The 19,409-nt window shown below is 39.9% G+C and overlaps 1 protein-coding gene across 1 annotated transcript in view; it reads left to right on the top strand.

Moving 5' to 3' along the window:
- LOC115475120 (signal transducing adapter molecule 2-like) overlaps positions 1 to 16,230 on the top strand; it is a 72,595-nt gene extending 56,365 nt beyond the window's left edge. The window contains exons 13-14 of the mRNA XM_030210861.1: positions 8,088 to 8,269; positions 14,353 to 16,230. Of these exons, the coding sequence (XP_030066721.1) occupies positions 8,088 to 8,269; positions 14,353 to 14,581 (411 nt within the window). The 3' untranslated portion in view covers positions 14,582 to 16,230. The remainder of the gene's footprint in view (positions 1 to 8,087; positions 8,270 to 14,352) is intronic.
- The last annotated feature ends 3,179 nt before the right edge of the window (positions 16,231 to 19,409 follow it).

Raw genomic sequence — 19,409 nt, forward strand, 5'->3', positions numbered from 1 at the left:
ACTCTGGTCTCCCTGCCCTTCTCAAAAACCTTCAGACACTGCAAAATACCACCTTCCATGTTCTTTGAGGTGTCTGCCGCTTCAATCACATATCACCCCTATTAAAACAGTGTCATTGGCTCCCAATTTCTTTCCGAATACAAGATTCTGACAATAACCCATAAAGTCCTTTTTTTTTTTTTAAATTTCCATTTTGCTCACACCTTTTTCAGTAGTAGCTCATGGTGAGTTATATTCAGGTACATTGGATATTTCTCTGTCCCAGGAGGGCTCACAATCTTGGTTTGTACCTGAGGCAATGGAGGGTTAAGTGACTTGCCCAAGATCACAAGGAGCAGCAGTGGGATTTGAACCGGCCACCTCTGGATTGCAAGACCGGTGCTCTAACCACTAGGCCACTCCTTTGTATTGGTATTCCCTCTTACCTATTGACTCTAATCATTACTTACAGATCTTCTCGCTCACTAGTCTCTTCCACTGAAAATCATTTAACTACCCCTCCCTTGAGTCCACTCGACACTCCACTTTCTTTTTCACTGGTCCCTCTCTCTAACATCCAAGGCTTTTGATGGTGTTTCATAACTTGATCGATGGACTGGCCAGAGCAGGAGACATCCAGGCTCTCTGCTCCCTTTATACCTTAATTTCCTTTTTTGGCTTTCCTATTTATTATTGTAGTTCTTTTCTATCTATTTTAGCTGTTAATCCGCTTTGATTCGTGTTTAGCATACCAAGTGCAAATATACTAAACTAAACAAATGCACTTATTTTGTGTGTAAACTGTTTGGCCGATAGGTTTTCAGTTGTACAGTTTTGATATTGTGGGTTAATAATTCCCTTCAGTATTTTTCAGAGCACACTAGTAATGAAGCACTCATAAATGGGCAGAAAGTGTTCTGCAGCATGACATTTTCCAACAAAGCTTCAGTGAGGATAAGATGTCTAAGGGGGGGGGGGGGGGGAGTTGTCATGTAAACTACTGTTAATACGGGTTATTTAACTTGGTGCTATTATAGCACAGGTCTCATTTTATGCAGCGAGATCTTCTTATAATAACCTGGGTTAGCAGTAAATAACACATCTTTTTTTTTTTAACTAAGTTTTTATTGAGATTTTATGTTTCCAAATACACAACAAAGTAGAAAGTAACATATGGAGCAATTTCGCACCACAACCCGAGTAATCTCAAAAGTGAAAAGACTACCCGCCTGGAACATATGCCCTGAGGCCAGCTAAATATAATGGCCCCATTTTCAGACCGTGTGAGTCAGCCGTGCTGTCTTCTGTGGTCAGCGCTAAACCTGGATTTTCAATTCTGGTCCGTTTCCGGTGACCAGCATTGAATATCTGGTTTAACTTTGGCTGTTTCGATTTTAACCAGCTACGCTGATGTTCAGCGCTGGCCGTGTAAAATGAGACTGGCCAAAGTTTTTCTAGCTATTGTGGCGGCCAAATATGGCCACCAAACGTGGCCGGTCAGGTTTTAAAAATCGTGGGATAGCCGGTTATATTGCGCGATATAAATGGCTATCTTTAAGTGGCTATCCGGTGCTAAACATCGCCAGATAGGCTCTTAAGTGCTGTTTTAGCGGCCTTTTTGTTTTAAATATCGGACGGAATGGTAATAACTCCAAGCCACACCCTCCAAAAGCTCTATTGCTCCCCCCTTCCCCTATGTACACACTTTGTATTTGAAAATAACCCATCTTAATGGTAGCCCATGTTGATAAGTTCTAACAAGGGGACTACCTTAGAAACGCTTTCACCGTTGACGTTTGTATGAATTAGCAAAATGTTACATATAACTATTTTTTCCTTTTTTTTTTTGCGTTTTTTTTTATGTGACATCCAGAGCTTTGCTGTAAAAAATGTGAAGTTTGCCTTTTCTGGAAAAAAATATTTAAAACTCACATTGGAATTGGCTGGTTGTCCTGGTTAATTACAATATTGGAAAGCTTTGGTACTTTTGTAGATACTTGATCTGTTTAAGGGTTGCACAATTACAGCTTAATCTTGAAAATAATAGAATTGCACAAACATCCTTTGTTAAAAAAATTAGTATAGCAGATAATTCTTTCTATTGGTTTTTCATATTTTTACACTAATAGTGTGCCTTTCTTTGTAAGGTTATTCTTTAGGACAGTATGGAAGGTAGTTTCTATTAATTCAGCAGGAAGAAATGCTGAACTCTGAGCTGAGAAAATGTAGGCCTCTTGGTACTTGACTGGAGGTTTTTCATTCTCAGAAAAGTTATAAATTGCAACTACAAGTGTGAATGTATGAAGGAGGGTGTGGGGGACAAATCAGGAAAAGTAAAATGTGCATTTTACTTTGTTGCTTTCATTAACAAAGAATGGTTAGCATAGCGGCTGCCAAATTGAGAGATGACACACTCTCACAGTATGTCATTTAACATTATCACTGAGTAATTGATAACCATGGGGGTGTAAGAGCGTAATGGGAGCAAAACGTACCAGGAAAGTGAATGAAGTGAGAGTTTATTGCAGTGCTTTGATTTCAGTATGTCAAAGGTAATATCAAAAATACCTTCAGAAATGTCTGTGAAAAGCTTAGGCATAGGGGAGGGCAATTTTAAAAGCCATCTCTGCAGCTAAATACATTACCGTGTAAATGGGCTTTTTGTAAATTTGCTTGGACATGCATAATGCCATTTTGTGTTTACTTTTACCTGCTGTAGGGGCATTCCTGGTGGAAAGGTTTGGAGCTACACACATTGACCTGATTCTGTAAAGCTTGCCAAAAATTGCGCACACAAATTTAAGTGCGTTCCCGATTTGCACACGCAATTTAATTGAACAAGCCAATTAGTGCCAATAGTTGACTTTTTAACAAGCAGTTATTGGCACTAACTAGATTAATTGGGCCTAACTCACATAAAGTTAGGAGCGGGATTCACATCTAAAATTAATGCACATTCAAAAAAGGGGAGCATGGAAATGGGAGGGTCATGGGTTTTCGGGTTGGAATGGGGGCGTGGGTTTGAGTTTCATGATAATTACAGAATAATGGTGCTCCATGTGTACATTTAGATGCAGGCATTTGCACCATGTTTTTGTTGGTGTAAATGGCCATGCCTAAATTTACGCGTGACTCTCCACTTAAGCGTGTATTCTGTAAACTGTGCTGAACTTTAGACGCAGCTTATTGAATACTGCTTAAGTGGGGTCTTTTTGGCACCTGTAATCTTTGCATGTCATCACAGTTAACCAAGTTAATACAGGAGTGCAAAATTTCTTACTCTGAAGAAGATAAACTGTAATATTACCATCAGAAAAACAATTATCCATAAAAGTTATCAGGTATAAATGTGTGTAGGTTTTTCTTCTGGGTTAATTTTCAGTGAAAATATGGGCATGCTTTCTCTCTGAAAACACAGCAAATTCCAAACGTGAAGTAAGCATGCAGTTATACAGTTACCCAACTTAAAACACAAGCTAATCAGAAGTAAACTTCCATCACAGACTGAAAAGGAACAGAAGGGCACACTTCCCTGTAATTTATCCAGTTGCAAACTATGCCAAAATATTTCACAGGACCCCAAAGTCATCCACAAAGGAAAGCTATTCAACATAAAGGGATCTTTCACTTGCTCATCTTCCAATGTGGTATATATCATTCAATGTAAAAAATGTAACGAAGGATGCTATATTGGAGAAACAGGCCAGATGCTTAAGACAAGATTCAATTTACATAGACATCACATGAACAATGCTGGTGCCAGTAGGGTTCCCACACCTGTTGGTCAACATTTTACAGGACCAGGACACTGTACCAGTGACTTCACAGTGAGAATCCTGAAAGGTAACTTTAAAACCATACAAGAACGTAAGACCTTTGAAGTCAGAATGATTGAATATTTTAACACCCAACAGAAAGGACTTAACAAGGATCTGGGGTTCCTAGCCCATTATAAACCATAAAGCTGTATGTCTCTTGATCACCCCACCCCTCACCTATCCACACCCATCCTGTTAGAATATCAATGATATGCTTTGATGTCCCTATGCATACCTCCTACCCACCCCCATCCTCCCACCCTGTCAGACTGTCATAGTAATGCTTGAATGTTTTCACTTATATCACTGTCAGCACATTTGCTTATTTCCGATCTGACGAAGAAGGGCAACCTTCGAAAGCTAATCAAGAAATGTATTAAGTTATGTCCAATAAAAAGGTATCATCTTATTTTCTTTTCCATGTTTTATTTTGTTTGATTTCTATTGATAACAGTTACCCCTGTAATTTGTAATTCTGGGTAAAATTTAACATGAGAGCCCCACATCACATTATGAATGAACATTTACAAGTCCTGATGTGACTTTCACATATTGTAGGGTATTTTTTTTTCTACTTGAGGGTTTTGATATATTTCTTATTTGAAATTGAGACCTGTAGAAGTGAAATTTTTATAGGAAGTTTGGGTGGATGTGAAGCATTGAAGAACAGAGTCATTTGGTAAAGCATTGCATACATAAGAACATTAAGCATTACCATACTGGGACAGACCGAAGATCCGTTAAGCCCAGTATCTTGTTTCCAATAGTAGGAGTCCAGGTCACGAGTACCTGGCAAGATCCCAAAAGAGTAAAAGTTAAATTTTGGGGAGTATAAGATTTTCATGAGCTTGCCTGGCTGATAACTGGAGTCTGGGATAGGAGCACAGGATGTAGGCATGTGATGTTTGTAGGATCATTCTTCAAGTCACTGGTAGAAAAAAAAGTTGGGAGAGGGGAGATATAAGAGACATGTAAATATCTCTGTATAAACATACGGAAAGTAGGTCTTTTTCAGTGGAAAGCAAACTGCAGAATGAAGGATCATAGAATGAGAGTGAAAGGGAGTAAACTCAATTAATCTCAGGAAATGTTTCTTTGCTGAAAGGGTGGTAGATGCAAGGAGCAGCATTTCAGTGTGGTAGAGATGAGAACAGTGCTTTAATTTAAGAATCTCTGAGGGAGAGGAAGGTATTGTTAAACTCAGTAGACTGGCTAGGCCATATGGCCTTAATTTGCTGTCTTTTTCTGTGTTTCTGTGTTATGTTTCTGACTCGATGCTGGGATGCAGTGCATGAGCACTGGCAAAATAAAGCTGGAACCTCCTGGCCTTAATCTCAGTAATCTTTTGATTTCTGTTTAGCGCTTCTTTTTAAAAATACCGTTGAAACTGAGCACACATCCCAACCTGGAAGTCACAATTCTGATCTCTACATTGAATTTAAGAGGAGGTTCCACATATACGTAAACCTACAAATTAACACTTGTTGAAAATTTATCCCTAAAACAGATTAGTGAAACAAATCAAAATCATGTCAAAAAAGGCAAAATGCACAAAAAATGCACAAAAAAACTTTACCCTGTGAACATCTCTAATTTAATAGCATTTTAATGTTTGACTTGCCTACCTTATTTTGGGCCCTGTTTACTAAGGTGCATTAGCAATTTTAATGCGCCTACAGTTATGGATATTGTAAGCAAGTACACGGTTAACGCACGTACATGGTTAACACGCATTAAAAACGCTAACGTGCCTATAAAACGGCTTAGTAAACAGGGCCCTTCGTTTGTTAAAATTTATAGTCTGCTTGAACTACTCAAGAATAATCCCTGAAGAACACAACACATTCTTAAAAAAAACCAAACTAATAAAAACTTCATATAGTACTAAGAAAAAAAGAGATTTTATAAAAGTAAAAAACAAAACAAAAACCCAACAACAAACAAACACATGGCATCAATACATAAATCCATAAATTTCAAAAGAATCCATAATCACAAGAATAACTTCTGATCTCCAAAACACATTAAAATAGTCACAAGTATTAAGTTTGATCTCCAAACACGTGTGAAAAAAATAATACTTTAAATTGCTTTTGGAAATTTAGGTAATTCAGTCCTGAGTACCTGACACTCGGTTTTACATCTATGTGGATGATGTGCAGCTACTCAATACCCATTGAACCTGACTTATCTACAGCCCTGAATAAACTGATTACCTATCTAATATCAATTCAAGTATTGATGCCATGTGTTTGTTGTTGTTGGGTTTTTGTTTTGTTTTTTACTTTTTTTATTCTATAAAAGGAATTGCCTGCAGCCAATCCAACAGGAACTATATGAGGGTTTTAGTCAAGTAGCATTATTTTGTTCAGGCTTAGCTATACAATAGCAATTAAGTAGTATCCTACAAGGGACATATTACCTATATATGTACAGGATTCATTACAATAATATTTATTATCATTGCTGTTAGAGCATAAAATGTAGTGTCTATTTATTTTACTGGCCTTTTATATTTTAAACCTCTGTAAAAGCTACAGTGCTAACTTTATACCTCTTTAGAACAACTTGGAATGCTGTGAAAAATTTAAGTTGATTGTTTTTGTCGTATACTTTACTTCAAAATTGGAACTGTCGCATTAGGGGGTCCTTTTACTAAGGTGCGCCGAAAAATGGCCTGTGCTGGTGTAGACGCGTATATTGGATGTGCGCAGGTCCATTTTTCAGTGCACCCGCAAAAAAGGCCTTTGGGGGGGGGGGGGCGAAAATGGATGTGCGGCAAAATAAATTTGGCATGTGCCCATTTTGGGTCTGAGACCTTACCGCCAACCATTGACCTAGCGGTAAAGTCTCACACATTAACCGGGCAGTAATGGTCTACGTGCATACAATGCCGATTAACGTTCAGTTTATTTTTTTTGTAGCGTTTGTATCCCGCATTTCCCCACCTATTTGCAGGCTCAATGTGGCGTACATTATTCCATGATGGTGATCACCAATTCCAGAATAAGAAATACATAGTTATAATGCAGGTGACAGAGTGGATTAGGCAATCAAGTAAAGAGAATTCATTTTCGTAATAAGAAATAAAAGGTATTGGGTTATAGTTCAATCGTGATAAATTAGCTTAAACAGTCAGGGATAGAGAGTTCCATTTTGTGCAGTTCTGGTATGAATTTTGTTCTCTGGTGTTTAGGATGGATCTTTGTGATACGCCTTATAAATAGGTTGGTTTTTAGTAATTTTCGGAAATTAGTTATGTTGTGTGTTGTTTTTGTGGATTTTGGTAGTGCATTCCATAGTTGCGTTCTATATAGGAGAAAATGGATGCATTTGTTAGTTTATATTTAGTCCTTTGCAGCTGGGGTAGTGGAGATTCAGGTTGGTAAGTCTGGTAGCATTGCACACCTGACTTTTTATGTGGACGCACATAAAAAGTGAAATTACTGCCTGGGCCATGCGGTAGCTGGGTAGTAGTTCAAAACTGATGTGCCTATGTGTCTGGGGGGGGGGGACCCCCTAAGTTTTCCTCCTAAGTTAATAGTAGAAAGTACAGAGATTTGATGTGAAAGAATGACTGGAAGACAATCTAACTTGATTTCCAACATATGTTTGAAGGTTTATTTCTTTTATGTGTATTTTTAGTATGAAGTAGCAGGCAGATAAGCCATCAGCTGTGGAAGAAGAAAAGTAAGGGGTCCCTTATGACTAGAAAATATACCAACATATAGATATTTACTTTTTTTTTTTACTTTGTTTCAAAATATGCATATATAAAGTAGGCAAAAACGTAAAGGAATATTTTAAAGGATTACTAAAACAAAGCACTTGCAGAAAGACCAAAGCTACAAAAGAAAGTGAATTCTACATTAAAATATAGTTTTAGATATTCCTTAGGGAAAGAGAACCCTAAAACATTGCTACTTTAGATTTCCTTTCACTAGCCCCACAGTGAATTGGGGTTTTGATTCTGTTTTTTCCTATTGGTCTACGCAGCAAGGTTGTTCTTGTTTGTGAACCTTCTCCCATTGCCTTTAATGTAAGTCTTGTGATACTTGAGAAATGGCCAAAAAATTAATTCCATGGTTTATTCTATAACTCTGTGCACAATGTCAGCTTTTGCCTGTTTTTATGAAGGTAGATAAATGCCTTCAAGTCTTAGACATTTAATTGAAGGCTAACCTAATAGATTAAATAATGTGCTAACATGTCATACTTTAGCCATTACACTTGGGGTCTAACGTAAACCACTATACTATTTCATGTGGAATTTTCTGTTTGTGTAAACAGGTATATGTGGGGCAACCACACGGAGGGAACTATATGGTACAGAATGTTCATCAAATTCAGCAGGTCCCTCCTCCCCAAGGATACAGTCTAGGACCTGATTCCCAGATCGGCCCTTTGCGGTCCTTGCCTCCAACCATAAATTCAACAGTGGCCAGTCAGAATGTTCAGCCTCCATATCTAAGGTATTATTTCTTAAATCATTTTAGCTACTAAGAATATTTATCCTGTTTTTCATGTTTTGTTTTTTTTGCTGTTTCCTTTAAAATTAAGATAAATTAATAGTATTCTAGGAATTTCATATTTGGAGAGTTCATAGGCATCTACTAGAATGCTTAGGACAGATGTCGAAGAATATCTTTGACTGTTTGCCTTCTGGAGCCTTGTATTTTAAGGCAAACCTGTTGAGAGATATTGCTTGACTTTGAAATGTATTGCTATTAGCTAGTTTAATATGATATAACATACCTGAAAATATCAAGTACAGTAGAGTCTCAATTAACCAACCAGTTATTTGACCCTCCGGATTAACCAATGGCCAGTTCACCAGGCTCCACCCATTCTCCTCCTTCCACACCTCACGACTCCTGCCCCCAAAGTACTTCCTGCCCCGCCCTCCCTTTCAAACAGATGCAGCTCCCTTGCTCACAGACCCCCTTAAGTTCTTCCCCACTAATCTGCTCAACCACAACCACATGGGGGGGGGGGGGGGTTCTTGGAGGCTTGGGCCTCACTGTGCATGTGCATCCGTTCTTGCCTTTCACTGTCATGTGAGACTCCTTGGTTTTCGAGGAGCTGATCAGATGTGTTTTGCATTGTGCTTGCCTCAGTGTTTATTCTTGAAGTTAGCGAAATTTTTTTCGCCTGTGTGTAAGTCCTGTCACTGTTGTGCAGTCTCTGTTTCCCCCATTAGACCTATCTAAGTAGGTTTTACCAGCCATCCTTCAAATTTTTTTTTCCACATTGCTAGCTTGGTGAGGGCCTTTTTTATGCCTTGGGCTCCCATCCAGGTATTTTTTTTCATCATCAAATCATATAATTTTAATGTGACTATTTTTTCAGATGACATGTGAAAAAAGACCCCTAACAGCTTCAAAAAGGTGTTCCTGGTACAAAAGGACCATATTCATAATAGATACTTGCCATTGGTTCCTGCACTGCTTGGGATCTGACCATGACCCTTCTCATTGTATTCTGTTTTTCTGGATGTGAAAGAGAGGGATTCATGGAAGAGAAAAGGAGAAAGGAGAGCTTTTTGACACCGATACGGTCTAGTGCCATCAGCTTCAGAAGCATCGGTCTCAGTGAGTCGTGGGAATGCATCGATGTCAAAAGTGTCTTGACCATACATTGAGCATCAGTAGAGGGACATTGGGATCAGTCATTGTCCAGGTCCTACCCAAAGAAGAGGAAGAATTCATTCTCCTCTTCAGTGCCAAGGGCTACAATGCTGATCACCCGGCATAGACTTAGTTACATCGACATCACCCCTCATCAGTGCATGGCACTGAGGTCACTGGTGTCTTACAAATGCCCTCGATGTGAGAATTACTTTTCCTCCATGGCATTAGTGAGTAGGAAATAAATTTTCTAACTGAATGGGGTCAGAGAAACAGAGCAATTTCCCTCTAAATGAAACCAGACACTTTAAAGAAAATTTTAAGAAAAATGTGGCTCCTGCGTTGAAACCTGAAGTTTCAGCTGGCTGGAAGCCCTATTTTCTGTGGCCCTGTGTGATCATAGGAGTGGCAGAGCTACTGCGGTACTTAGTACCAAGGACTCCCAGCCTACAATACATAGATGGGGAGGGGGGAGAAGAAATTTATGGGACCGGGACCATACCTTGGTCTTCTTCACAAATAATGTTCCTCCGGCTCCTGGACTGGGCTCACGCATGCATCACGCTAGCTCCGCCTCAGACAGCCCAGTCCTTGATGAGTAAGTGAAGTCCTCCTCTTGCGTATCGCTCGGATGGGAATGATGACATCATGCGGGGTGGGCAGAGAGGGGTCTATACTCGGGAGGATAATGGTAAAAATGTAGGCATTCGATTTACCACAGATACAGGCGTTATTACCGCTCCCGTGGGGAAAGGGAAGGGAAATGGGACTTGATATACTGCCTTTCTGTGGTATTTTGCAACTACATTCAAAGCGGTTTACATATATGCAGGTACTTATGTTGTACCTGGGGCAATGGAGGATGAAGTGACTTGCCCGCAGACACAAGGAGCTGCAGTGGGAATCGAACCAAGTTCCCCAGGATCAAAGTCCGCTGCACTAACCACTAGGCTACTCCTTCACTCAGCTGCCCTTTCCTTTGTCATCCTTGTTGTGACTGTTTATTTTTTTTCAGCAATAACAGCATACCATAGATAGAAAATCCATTGCTCTGCATCCTTTAGTATCAAAATTCACAAGGGGCACCATGAACACTGAACCTCCTCTATGGACTCCTTCTCTAGCTTGGGATCTCAATATAGATCGTTCTTGTCTCATGCAATAACCCTTTGAACCCTTGGGTTAACTTCCTTTAAATACCTAATGTAGAAAACCATCTTTCTCATTGCATAGCCACAGCCAGATGAATTGGTTGATTCAAGTACCGGTCTACTACCTTCTGTACACAGTTTTATAAGTTTTCTTTGGACCTATCCAAAATTCCTCCCTAAAGTTGCACTAGAATTCCATCTCTAACAGTTCAATAGTACTACCATCTTTTTTCCAGGGCCACATGAACATACATCAGAATCAGCTCTACATTCTTTAGGTTGTAGACAAGTGCTTCTGTTCTACCTCAGATCAACCAAAGCACTTTGGAAGTTGTCTCAGTGATTTATTTTTAATTTACATGCTGTGGGAAAACCAAGTTTTAAATGAACCCTTTCCAGCTGGGTTGCTTTTTGTATTTCCTTCTATTACCTTCAATCAGGTAGACAACCACCAAATTGAGGGGTCCTTTTACAAAGCGTTAGTAAGCTCAACGCGGGCTTACCGCTTGTTAAAAAGGAAGTACCGCAGCAGCCCGGCGGTAGTTCCCATCCGCAGCACGCCATCATATCCAGTGCTACAAAAATTTTTATTTTTGTAGTGCTGGTGTGTACCTGGTGGTAATCGGGCAGTGCTGTGCGCTGCCCTTACAACCACCTCAATGGGTGGCGGTAAGGGCTCCCCCCCTCCCAAATTGGCTGTGCGGCAAGTGCTTCACTTGCCGCATGGCTAATTCCTGAAAAAAAAAGAAAGACCTACCTTTTACCTGCTGCGGTAAAACGGGGCCTCAGTGCACGTAAAAAAAACGTGCTGACGCCAGCGCTGGCCCCCTTTTGCCGCAGCTTGGTAAAAGGGGCCCAAAATCAGTGAATCAACTGACAGCAAGAGCAACTTCCATTGTTAACATCAGAATAGCTTCCATCTAAGATATCTGAAAAAAGTAACATGATCTTTTACTGTCAAAATGTTATTGTCTGGACCAACCTGAAACCTAAAACATGTCCTTTGGTCAAGCAGTTTTATGAAATCATTTTATTACTATACTACTACTACTATTTAGCATTTCTATAGCGCTACAAGGCATACGCAGAGCTGCACAAACATAGAAGAAAGACAGTCCCTGCTCAAAGAGCTTACAATCTAATAGACAAAAAAAAAATAATAAAGTAAGCAAATCAAATCAATTAATGTGAACGGGAAGGAAGAGGAGGGTAGGTGGAGGCGAGTGGTTACAAGTGGTTACGAGTCAAAAGCAATGTTAAAAAGGTGGGCTTTCAGTCTAGATTTAAAGGTGGCCAAGGATGGGGCAAGACGTAGGGGCTCAGGAAGTTTATTCCAGGCGTAGGGTGCAGCGAGACAGAAGGCGCGAAGTCTGGAGTTGGCAGTAGTGGAGAAGGGAACAGATAAGAAGGATTTATCCATGGAGCGGAGTGCACGGGAAGGGGTGTAGGGAAGGACGAGTGTGGAGAGATACTGGGGAGCAGCAGAGTGAGTACATTTATAGGTTAGTAGAAGAAGTTTGAACAGGATGCGAAAACGGATAGGGAGCCAGTGAAGGGTCTTGAGGAGAGGGGTAGTATGAGTAAAGCGACCCTGGCGGAAGACGAGACGGGCAGCAGAGTTTTGAACTGACTGGAGAGGGGAGAGGTGACTAAGTGGGAGGCCAGCAAAGAGCAGATTGCAGTAGTCTAAACGAGAGGTGACAAGGGTGTGGATGAGGGTTTTGGTAGAGTGCTCGGAAAGAAAGGGGCGGATTTTACGGATGTTGTAAAGAAAGAAACGACAGGTCTTGGCAATCTGCTGGATATGAGCAGAGAAGGAGAGAGAAGAGTCAAAGATGACCCCAAGGTTTCGAGCTGAGGAGACAGGGAGAATGAGAGAGCCATCAACAGAAATAGAAAACGGGGGAGCGGGGAGGTGGGTTTGGGGGTGAAAATGAGAAGCTCGGTTTTGGTCATATTTAATTTCAGGTGGCGTTGAGACATCCAGACAGCAATGTCAGACAAGCACGCTGAAACTTTGGTTTGGATGCAAGGTGAGATATCAGGGGTAGAAAGGTAGATTTGGGAGTCAGCATAGAGATGGTAGGAAAAGCCAAGGGATGAGATTAATGAACCAAGGGAAGAAGTGTAGATAGAAAAGAGGAGGGGACCAAGAACAGAACCCTGAGGTACGCCGACAGACAGAGGGATAGAAGTAAAAGAGGATCCACCAGAGTGAACACTAAAGGTGCGGAGGGAGGTAGGAAGAGAACCAGGAAAGCACAGAGCCCTGGAATCCAAGTGAGGACAGGGTATCGAGAAGTATGCTGTGATCGACAGTGTCAAAAGCAGCGGAAAGATCAAGAAGAATGAGGATGGAATATTGACCTCTGGATTTAGCCAGTAATAGGTCATTGGAGACTTTAGTTAGCGCAGTTTCGGTTGAGTGGAGAGGGCGAAAACCAGATTGTAGTGGGTCAAGAATAGCATGTGAGGAGAGAAAATCAAGGCAGCGGTGGTGAACAGCACGCTCAAGTAATTTGGAGAGAAAAGGAAGGAGGGAGATGGGTCAGCAATTAGAGGGACAAGTAGGGTCGAGTGAAGGTTTCTTAAGGAGAGGTGTGACCACAGCATGTTTAAAGGCAGCAGGGACAGTCGCAGTGGAAAGTGAGAGGTTGAGAATGTGACAGATAAAAGGAATAAGAGCAGGAGAGATGGCATTAAGAGGGGGGTGGGAATGGGATCAGAGGAACAGGTGGTACATTTTGAGGAAGAAAGGAGAAGTGTAGTTTCCTCAATAGTAACTTCAGGAAAGGAGGAAAGGGAATGAGGGGAAGGAGAGAGAGGGGAACGGACTAGTGGAGGGAGAGGTGGTGAGGTAGAGAAAGCAAGGTTTATCTTTTCATTTTGTGTATTAAAACTACCACTCACGCTTATACTCAGGCCATCAAACAAACCCCCAATCACCCTATGCCTGGAATAGACTCCCTGTGCCCATACGCCAAGCACCCTCACTGTCCATCTTCAAATCTCTACTCAAAACCCACCTCTTCAATGTCGCTTTCGGAACCTAACATTGTACCTAGTAACCTAGACTGTTCCAACTATTGATTGTCTACTCCAATTATTGCTTGTCTGCTCTCCTTGTCCGTCTTGTCCTCTAGATTGTAAGCTCCTTTGAGCAGGGACCATCATTCTTGTGTTATTGTACAGCGCTGCGTAACCCTAGTAGCGCTCTATAAAAGTCAATAGTAGTAGTAGTAGTAGTCAATCAGGATGGCCCTCAGCTTTGGACTCACCAGTCAGGGTGTCTGCCTTGCCCCACTTGTCTTCGAAAAAAGTGGAGTTTTTTTTTTTAACCTGTAACAGGGTTTCTCCATAGACAGCTGGAGAATATAGCCACACTTGATCCTTCTGCCATTGCCTCAAATAAATAAAATAAATAAATAAATAAATAAAAACGTCTATTAGTGCAAGAGATGGTGCCACTGGGAGACTTTTTGGACAGACTGATTCTGATAGGTTGACATTGCACAGGCTGAAATCCCTGCACGCTGCCCTGTAATTTTTTCTTTTTAGTTTAAAACGTAATGTTCTGGAGGAGGGTTCAATTGGGTGATTTTACTAGCAAGTGTGTGGCTGCTGTCTATGGAGAACCTCTGTTACAATTAAGCAACTGTTGTTGTTTATAGTAAGATTCCCTCCCCTCTTCCTTGCACACAGTGCACAGTATTTTTGACTCATTACATATGCTATTGTTTTAACTTATAAAATTAGTACATTTGTTTTCTTTTACAGCACTGGCCATGATACAGTTGCAAATCCCACGTATATAAACCAGAGCTCAGGTCTTCAGTCAACAGTGGGCACAACAGCTTACACTCAACAGATGGGAATGTCAGTAGATATGACGGCTTACCAGAACAGTACATCAAATTTGCCTCAAGTAGCCAGCTACCATTTGTCAATGCCAGGCCACACAGCTTCACAGCAACCTTCAAATTACTACCAACAGCCCCTTCTTTGAAAACAAACATAAGCCCATATTCTTGAAAGCTGATTTGCTACTAATCTTGTGATGAATGTCACCAGAGTAATGATAAAAATAGGAAATTCTGCTTCCTGTGGAGGAAGACCATAAATTAATTACCTTAAAACTATTGCACTAGAACATGAAGTAATTTATTTCAAGAGAAATTAAGTCCAAGGTTGAAGATTGTGTTGACAGATTTTAAGGGGGTTTGAATTTATGCTAATAGAACATCTTTAATTTCAGGTTAAATGATCTCAAATGTAATTTTTGTCCTCCTTTTCCCCAAACTATGCTTGTCTTTTTTTTTCAATGACAGTTATTATTGTATATCATAAGATAAATCCCTTTGCTCTGGGATGGTTATTAACTGTTTTAGTGCTGGTACCAATATGTCCTGTTATGATTCTGTTAAAGCTGTTATCTTTTTTTCTCACCTTTCCATCTGGATTAAGTGACCCTAGTCAAACAACTTCTTAGTAGTTCTAAGTGCTATATAGAAATATTCTGATCCCCGAGCCAAGGGACCCATTTCCTTCTTGATAAGTACATATTTTGCTAACTTTCCATGAATCTTCTTACTCTGTATTTCCCCTATGTTCACTTGTTAATGGAATGTGTCATGGGGGTTCCACCCACAATATGTTATATACTAAAAGCTTCTTTTCTGGTGCAGTGAGTCAAGGAAGCACTTCAGTGAATATAACATGAAGAAATTGCTCTGGGCAGGGAAAAGGAGAAGATGGAAGTAGTGATTTTTTTTCCCTGAGGTACTTCCAATTATTTGTAAAAATTGGCCATTTCTTTCATGATGGACTTTCCAGGCAAATGAAACCAGCACTAATGGGTTAGATCATACTTTAAAATATTTTTAGTTTTTGTTTCTTAAGATGTTTAATTATTATATTTTATGTGTTTGTCCCTCCAAATAGGTTCTTTTCTGCTATTCTATTTTCATTTGTTTTTATATCTATCTCATCAGTGTGTTGTGTGGAAGTTGAGGCAAAACAGACTAGCTATCAAGACTAGGATTTATCAATCTTTGGAAAGAATAGGACAGATTTCTAAGTCATTTTTGGTATTCAATAAAAGAACCACATCTGCTGGAGATAAAGAAAAAAAATTGCTGTAGGTAGCAATGGGATATAGAAATGTACTTTCTGGCATATTTGGCTGCAGTGCTAAGACTGCTGCCTTCCAAATAAAATGACTTGTGGTTTTTTTTTTATAGCTACACAATTTTTATTTCACTGAAGAATATTAAGGTTAAAGGGCACAATATTGATCACCAGTGATGTGTGCCTGGCTTACTACCAGTTTCCTGTCTGTATTAGATTAGGAGATTGCAGTATATTCTTTTCGGTAAGTCTAGTTCTGTGGTTTGTATGGGTGAACTCCTCTGGATGTTACCAAACCACATTCTTGATTGAATGTATGTTCAACATAGAAAAGCCATGATCCCTTCATAAATGCTATCAGCACTATTGTGATATGCTAAGACTTTATAACTTGCGTACATATTTTGTCATAGAGACATTAAATATACTTCTATGATAAATCAAGAGAACTAAGTAGAAAGCTCATATTACCATTATGACCATACGCTTAGTGTGTGGAAAATAGTCAAACTGATGACTCTTCATTTGGTCGATATCAGGGGCGTATCTGGAATCCGGCGGTAGGGGGGGCCACAGCCAGAGAGGGGGGGCACATTTTTGCCTGCCTCCCTCCCCCCCCCCCCCCGCCGCCGCCGCCTCTCTCCACCCCTCCCCGCCGTCAACCCTCCCCCGCTGCTTACTTTTGCTGGCGCCGAGGTCCGACCCGCAATCTCCGTTTTTCGTCTTCCTCCGTGGCCATGCTTCCAGGAAGTAACGCTGCAGTGCTGATTGTTGAATCCAGTTCGACGTCTGACGTCAGACGCCGAACTGGATTCAACGAATCAGCACTGCAGCGTTACTTCCTGGAAGCATGGCCACGGAGGAAGACGAAAAACGGAGATTGCGGGGTCGGACCTCGGCGCCAGCAAAAGTAAGCAGCGGGGGAGGGCGGACGGCGGGGAGGGGGGCCAGGGCGAAATCTGCGGGGGCCCAGGCCCCTGTGGCCCACCGCAGATACGCCCCCTGGTCGATATACTTCATTTCTTGTGTGAAAATAATACACTTTTTTTTTTTTTACAGTATTTAATACCTGAATGTATAGCCTTTTCCCCCCTGTGGTCAATCAAAACTCCATTCATATACCAACTCACATCTATTAATAACCAAAGCTGAGATGTGTTGCACATTGTCTTGTAAAAAACATTACTCTGTAGCATGTGTGCATGTAGAAACATGTTTGCTTAGGATTGAGGAACAAGGCATGAAGAAAGGTTTAACCAACACTCAGTATCTAGAAAGCTACATAGAACGCCATGGAGACTCATTGGGAGCTGAGCAGAGAACTTAAATTCATATAAACTTCAGATTACCATTTGGGTATTTTAGGATTGTTTTTTAGGGCCACAAACTGTAAACAGCTAAAGGTTTCTGTGTGTGAATGAAATGTGTAATTAACACCACCAAATGTTGCGTAACCCCTTTCAAGAATATAGGGACTTGATTCTCTTTGTATTTGTGTGTTAGCTTCTGGGGATTTTCACATAATTCTGTTCCATTTTCATCTCTTTGGCTTGAAGCATAATTACATTTATGTGCATATTTTAAACATCATATAGAAAATAATGGATGTTATAACTTTGATACACACAGCTAATTTATGTATGTGAAAATACAACACATTCTATATGCCACCTTTCTGATATACTTTAGAAAATCCTTTTTGTTTTATTGGTGTCTTGTTTCCAAAATTAGCGCATGCTGTCCTGAAAATAATTCTCTGAGGTAATTGCAGCTTGTTCATTTGTTAGTTCATGTGAAAACAGACACAATTCTGAAACAAGATGAATCTAGAACATGGGAAAAATGAGCAATATGTAAAATCCATTGTGAAATTCTCGTTTTGTTTTCGACAATGCTAATGGCAATTTCCTTCCTCTCTTTTTCCTCAGTGTGTAAGTTTTGTTTGTTTACTCATCATTTTCCTTTTACATGACGTTGTTAAATAGATATGATGTTCCAAGTAACATACCATCTTAAAATATTGACAACAAATAGGTTCAGTTCATAAAACAATTTCAAAAGCTGCTGTTTAGAATATTTATTGCAGGGGTCCTCAAACGTTTTTCAAGAGGGTCATATAGGATATTTTAAAATCATCAAAAGAGCCTGTGAAGGGTTCTCTTCAGTTTTGCTGAGCAGAGTGGGAGGTTCTCCCTGGAAGTTGCTAACTCAGTTGCTATGTCTACTGCCACTATTGTCTTTGGCTGGTGGAGTCTGAACCACCCAACTAGCTATGCTGTTGTGCTATATATAGATAGACATATATATGTTGCACAACATCAATATAAATATAAAACTTCCTCCACAGGCTGGATTCAGCCACAAGCTGGAAACGTATGGCGGTCCAGAAAAAATGAGTTCCATATCTGGCTGGTGGGTCATAGTTTGAGGGACCCCTGATCTACTGTCTGGAAATCTGAATTCTAGACCTTAAATATATTGTTCCAAACTATACGTTTGTTTAGCTTTCTCTTTCACAACAGTTTGTCATTGATATATTAATAAAGTTTAATTGGATTCAGTGTCTTGATATAGCATCTATAGCATCTGGTACTGCTATATTGTTGTTTCAAAACCACTCGAATCAAAAAAGATTAAAAGATTTATAGATTTATTTAGTCATTTATTATATATAAATAGTGTATATAGACATTTGTCTGTGAAATTTTATAGCTACTGATACTCATTTTTCTTCTTTAAAAGGAATTAAAATTTGTATATATGGCAGCATTTGATGTCCTTACATTTCTTTCTTATGTTGATTTTGTGTTGTTGTTTGTCCTTAAAGAACAAAGATAATCATGACATCACAAATTTCTTTGGTTTCTGTGAGTGGCTAATCAAGAGCGATTTGTGTGTTTGAACTGGGTGTGACACACTGACTGGGAGATGCTGCCAGGGTTTGTTTGCTGTGCAGTAGCATTAAGATGTTTCTACGGCTTAGTCTATCTTTTTTTTCTGTTTTGTATCTGTGGGGCAATAAAGCTTAGTAAATCAGGTCTTCTTGTGTTGCACAACGCAATTAACCAGGAAGGTAAAGATGTTGCCAGCTATTGACGCTGAGGAGATGCCTTGATCATTGTCATGGGATTCTCTGTCACCTTTCTGCTGTACAAGAGGATGATGGCAAACTCATATGCAGACTGTTGGTAGTGAAACATTTTTAATAGTTTTTTTTTTCTAATTGTGTATATGAAAGTGTCTAGGTGTTAATAGAATTAGTATTTTGTTTGTGCTTCTGTAAGTGATCTATTTATTTCTGAAGCGTATTCATAATTAAACCTTATGCTGCCAAAGGAAGTGTTAAATTGGTTCAGATTTTAGGTTTGAATGTGCTGTCTTTTAATGAGAATCACACTGATGCAAATCCAGTTGCTCATTTCAATAGATATGATTCATTCTGGTATGTTAACACTAATGTATTTTTATTTCTTGAGTACTGTAAAAAGTACAACTTGAAGATGGATCTTTGCTAGAGTATGTAATCCATTTGAAGATGGGATCAGTGTTGCCTCAATAGTTTATGTACATCATTGTTTGATACTTTGTGAAATGGGTACAAGAAAAAGCTTCAAAACTTGAAGATACTCCAGTTTTCTCATGGACCCAATGCAACTACTACTTGTCTGTACTTCAGACACTGTTATCATTTTACTTCCATCTGGGGC

Source organism: Microcaecilia unicolor, chromosome 7 (assembly GCF_901765095.1).
Source record: "Microcaecilia unicolor chromosome 7, aMicUni1.1, whole genome shotgun sequence".
Classification (NCBI taxonomy): domain Eukaryota; kingdom Metazoa; phylum Chordata; class Amphibia; order Gymnophiona; family Siphonopidae; genus Microcaecilia; species Microcaecilia unicolor.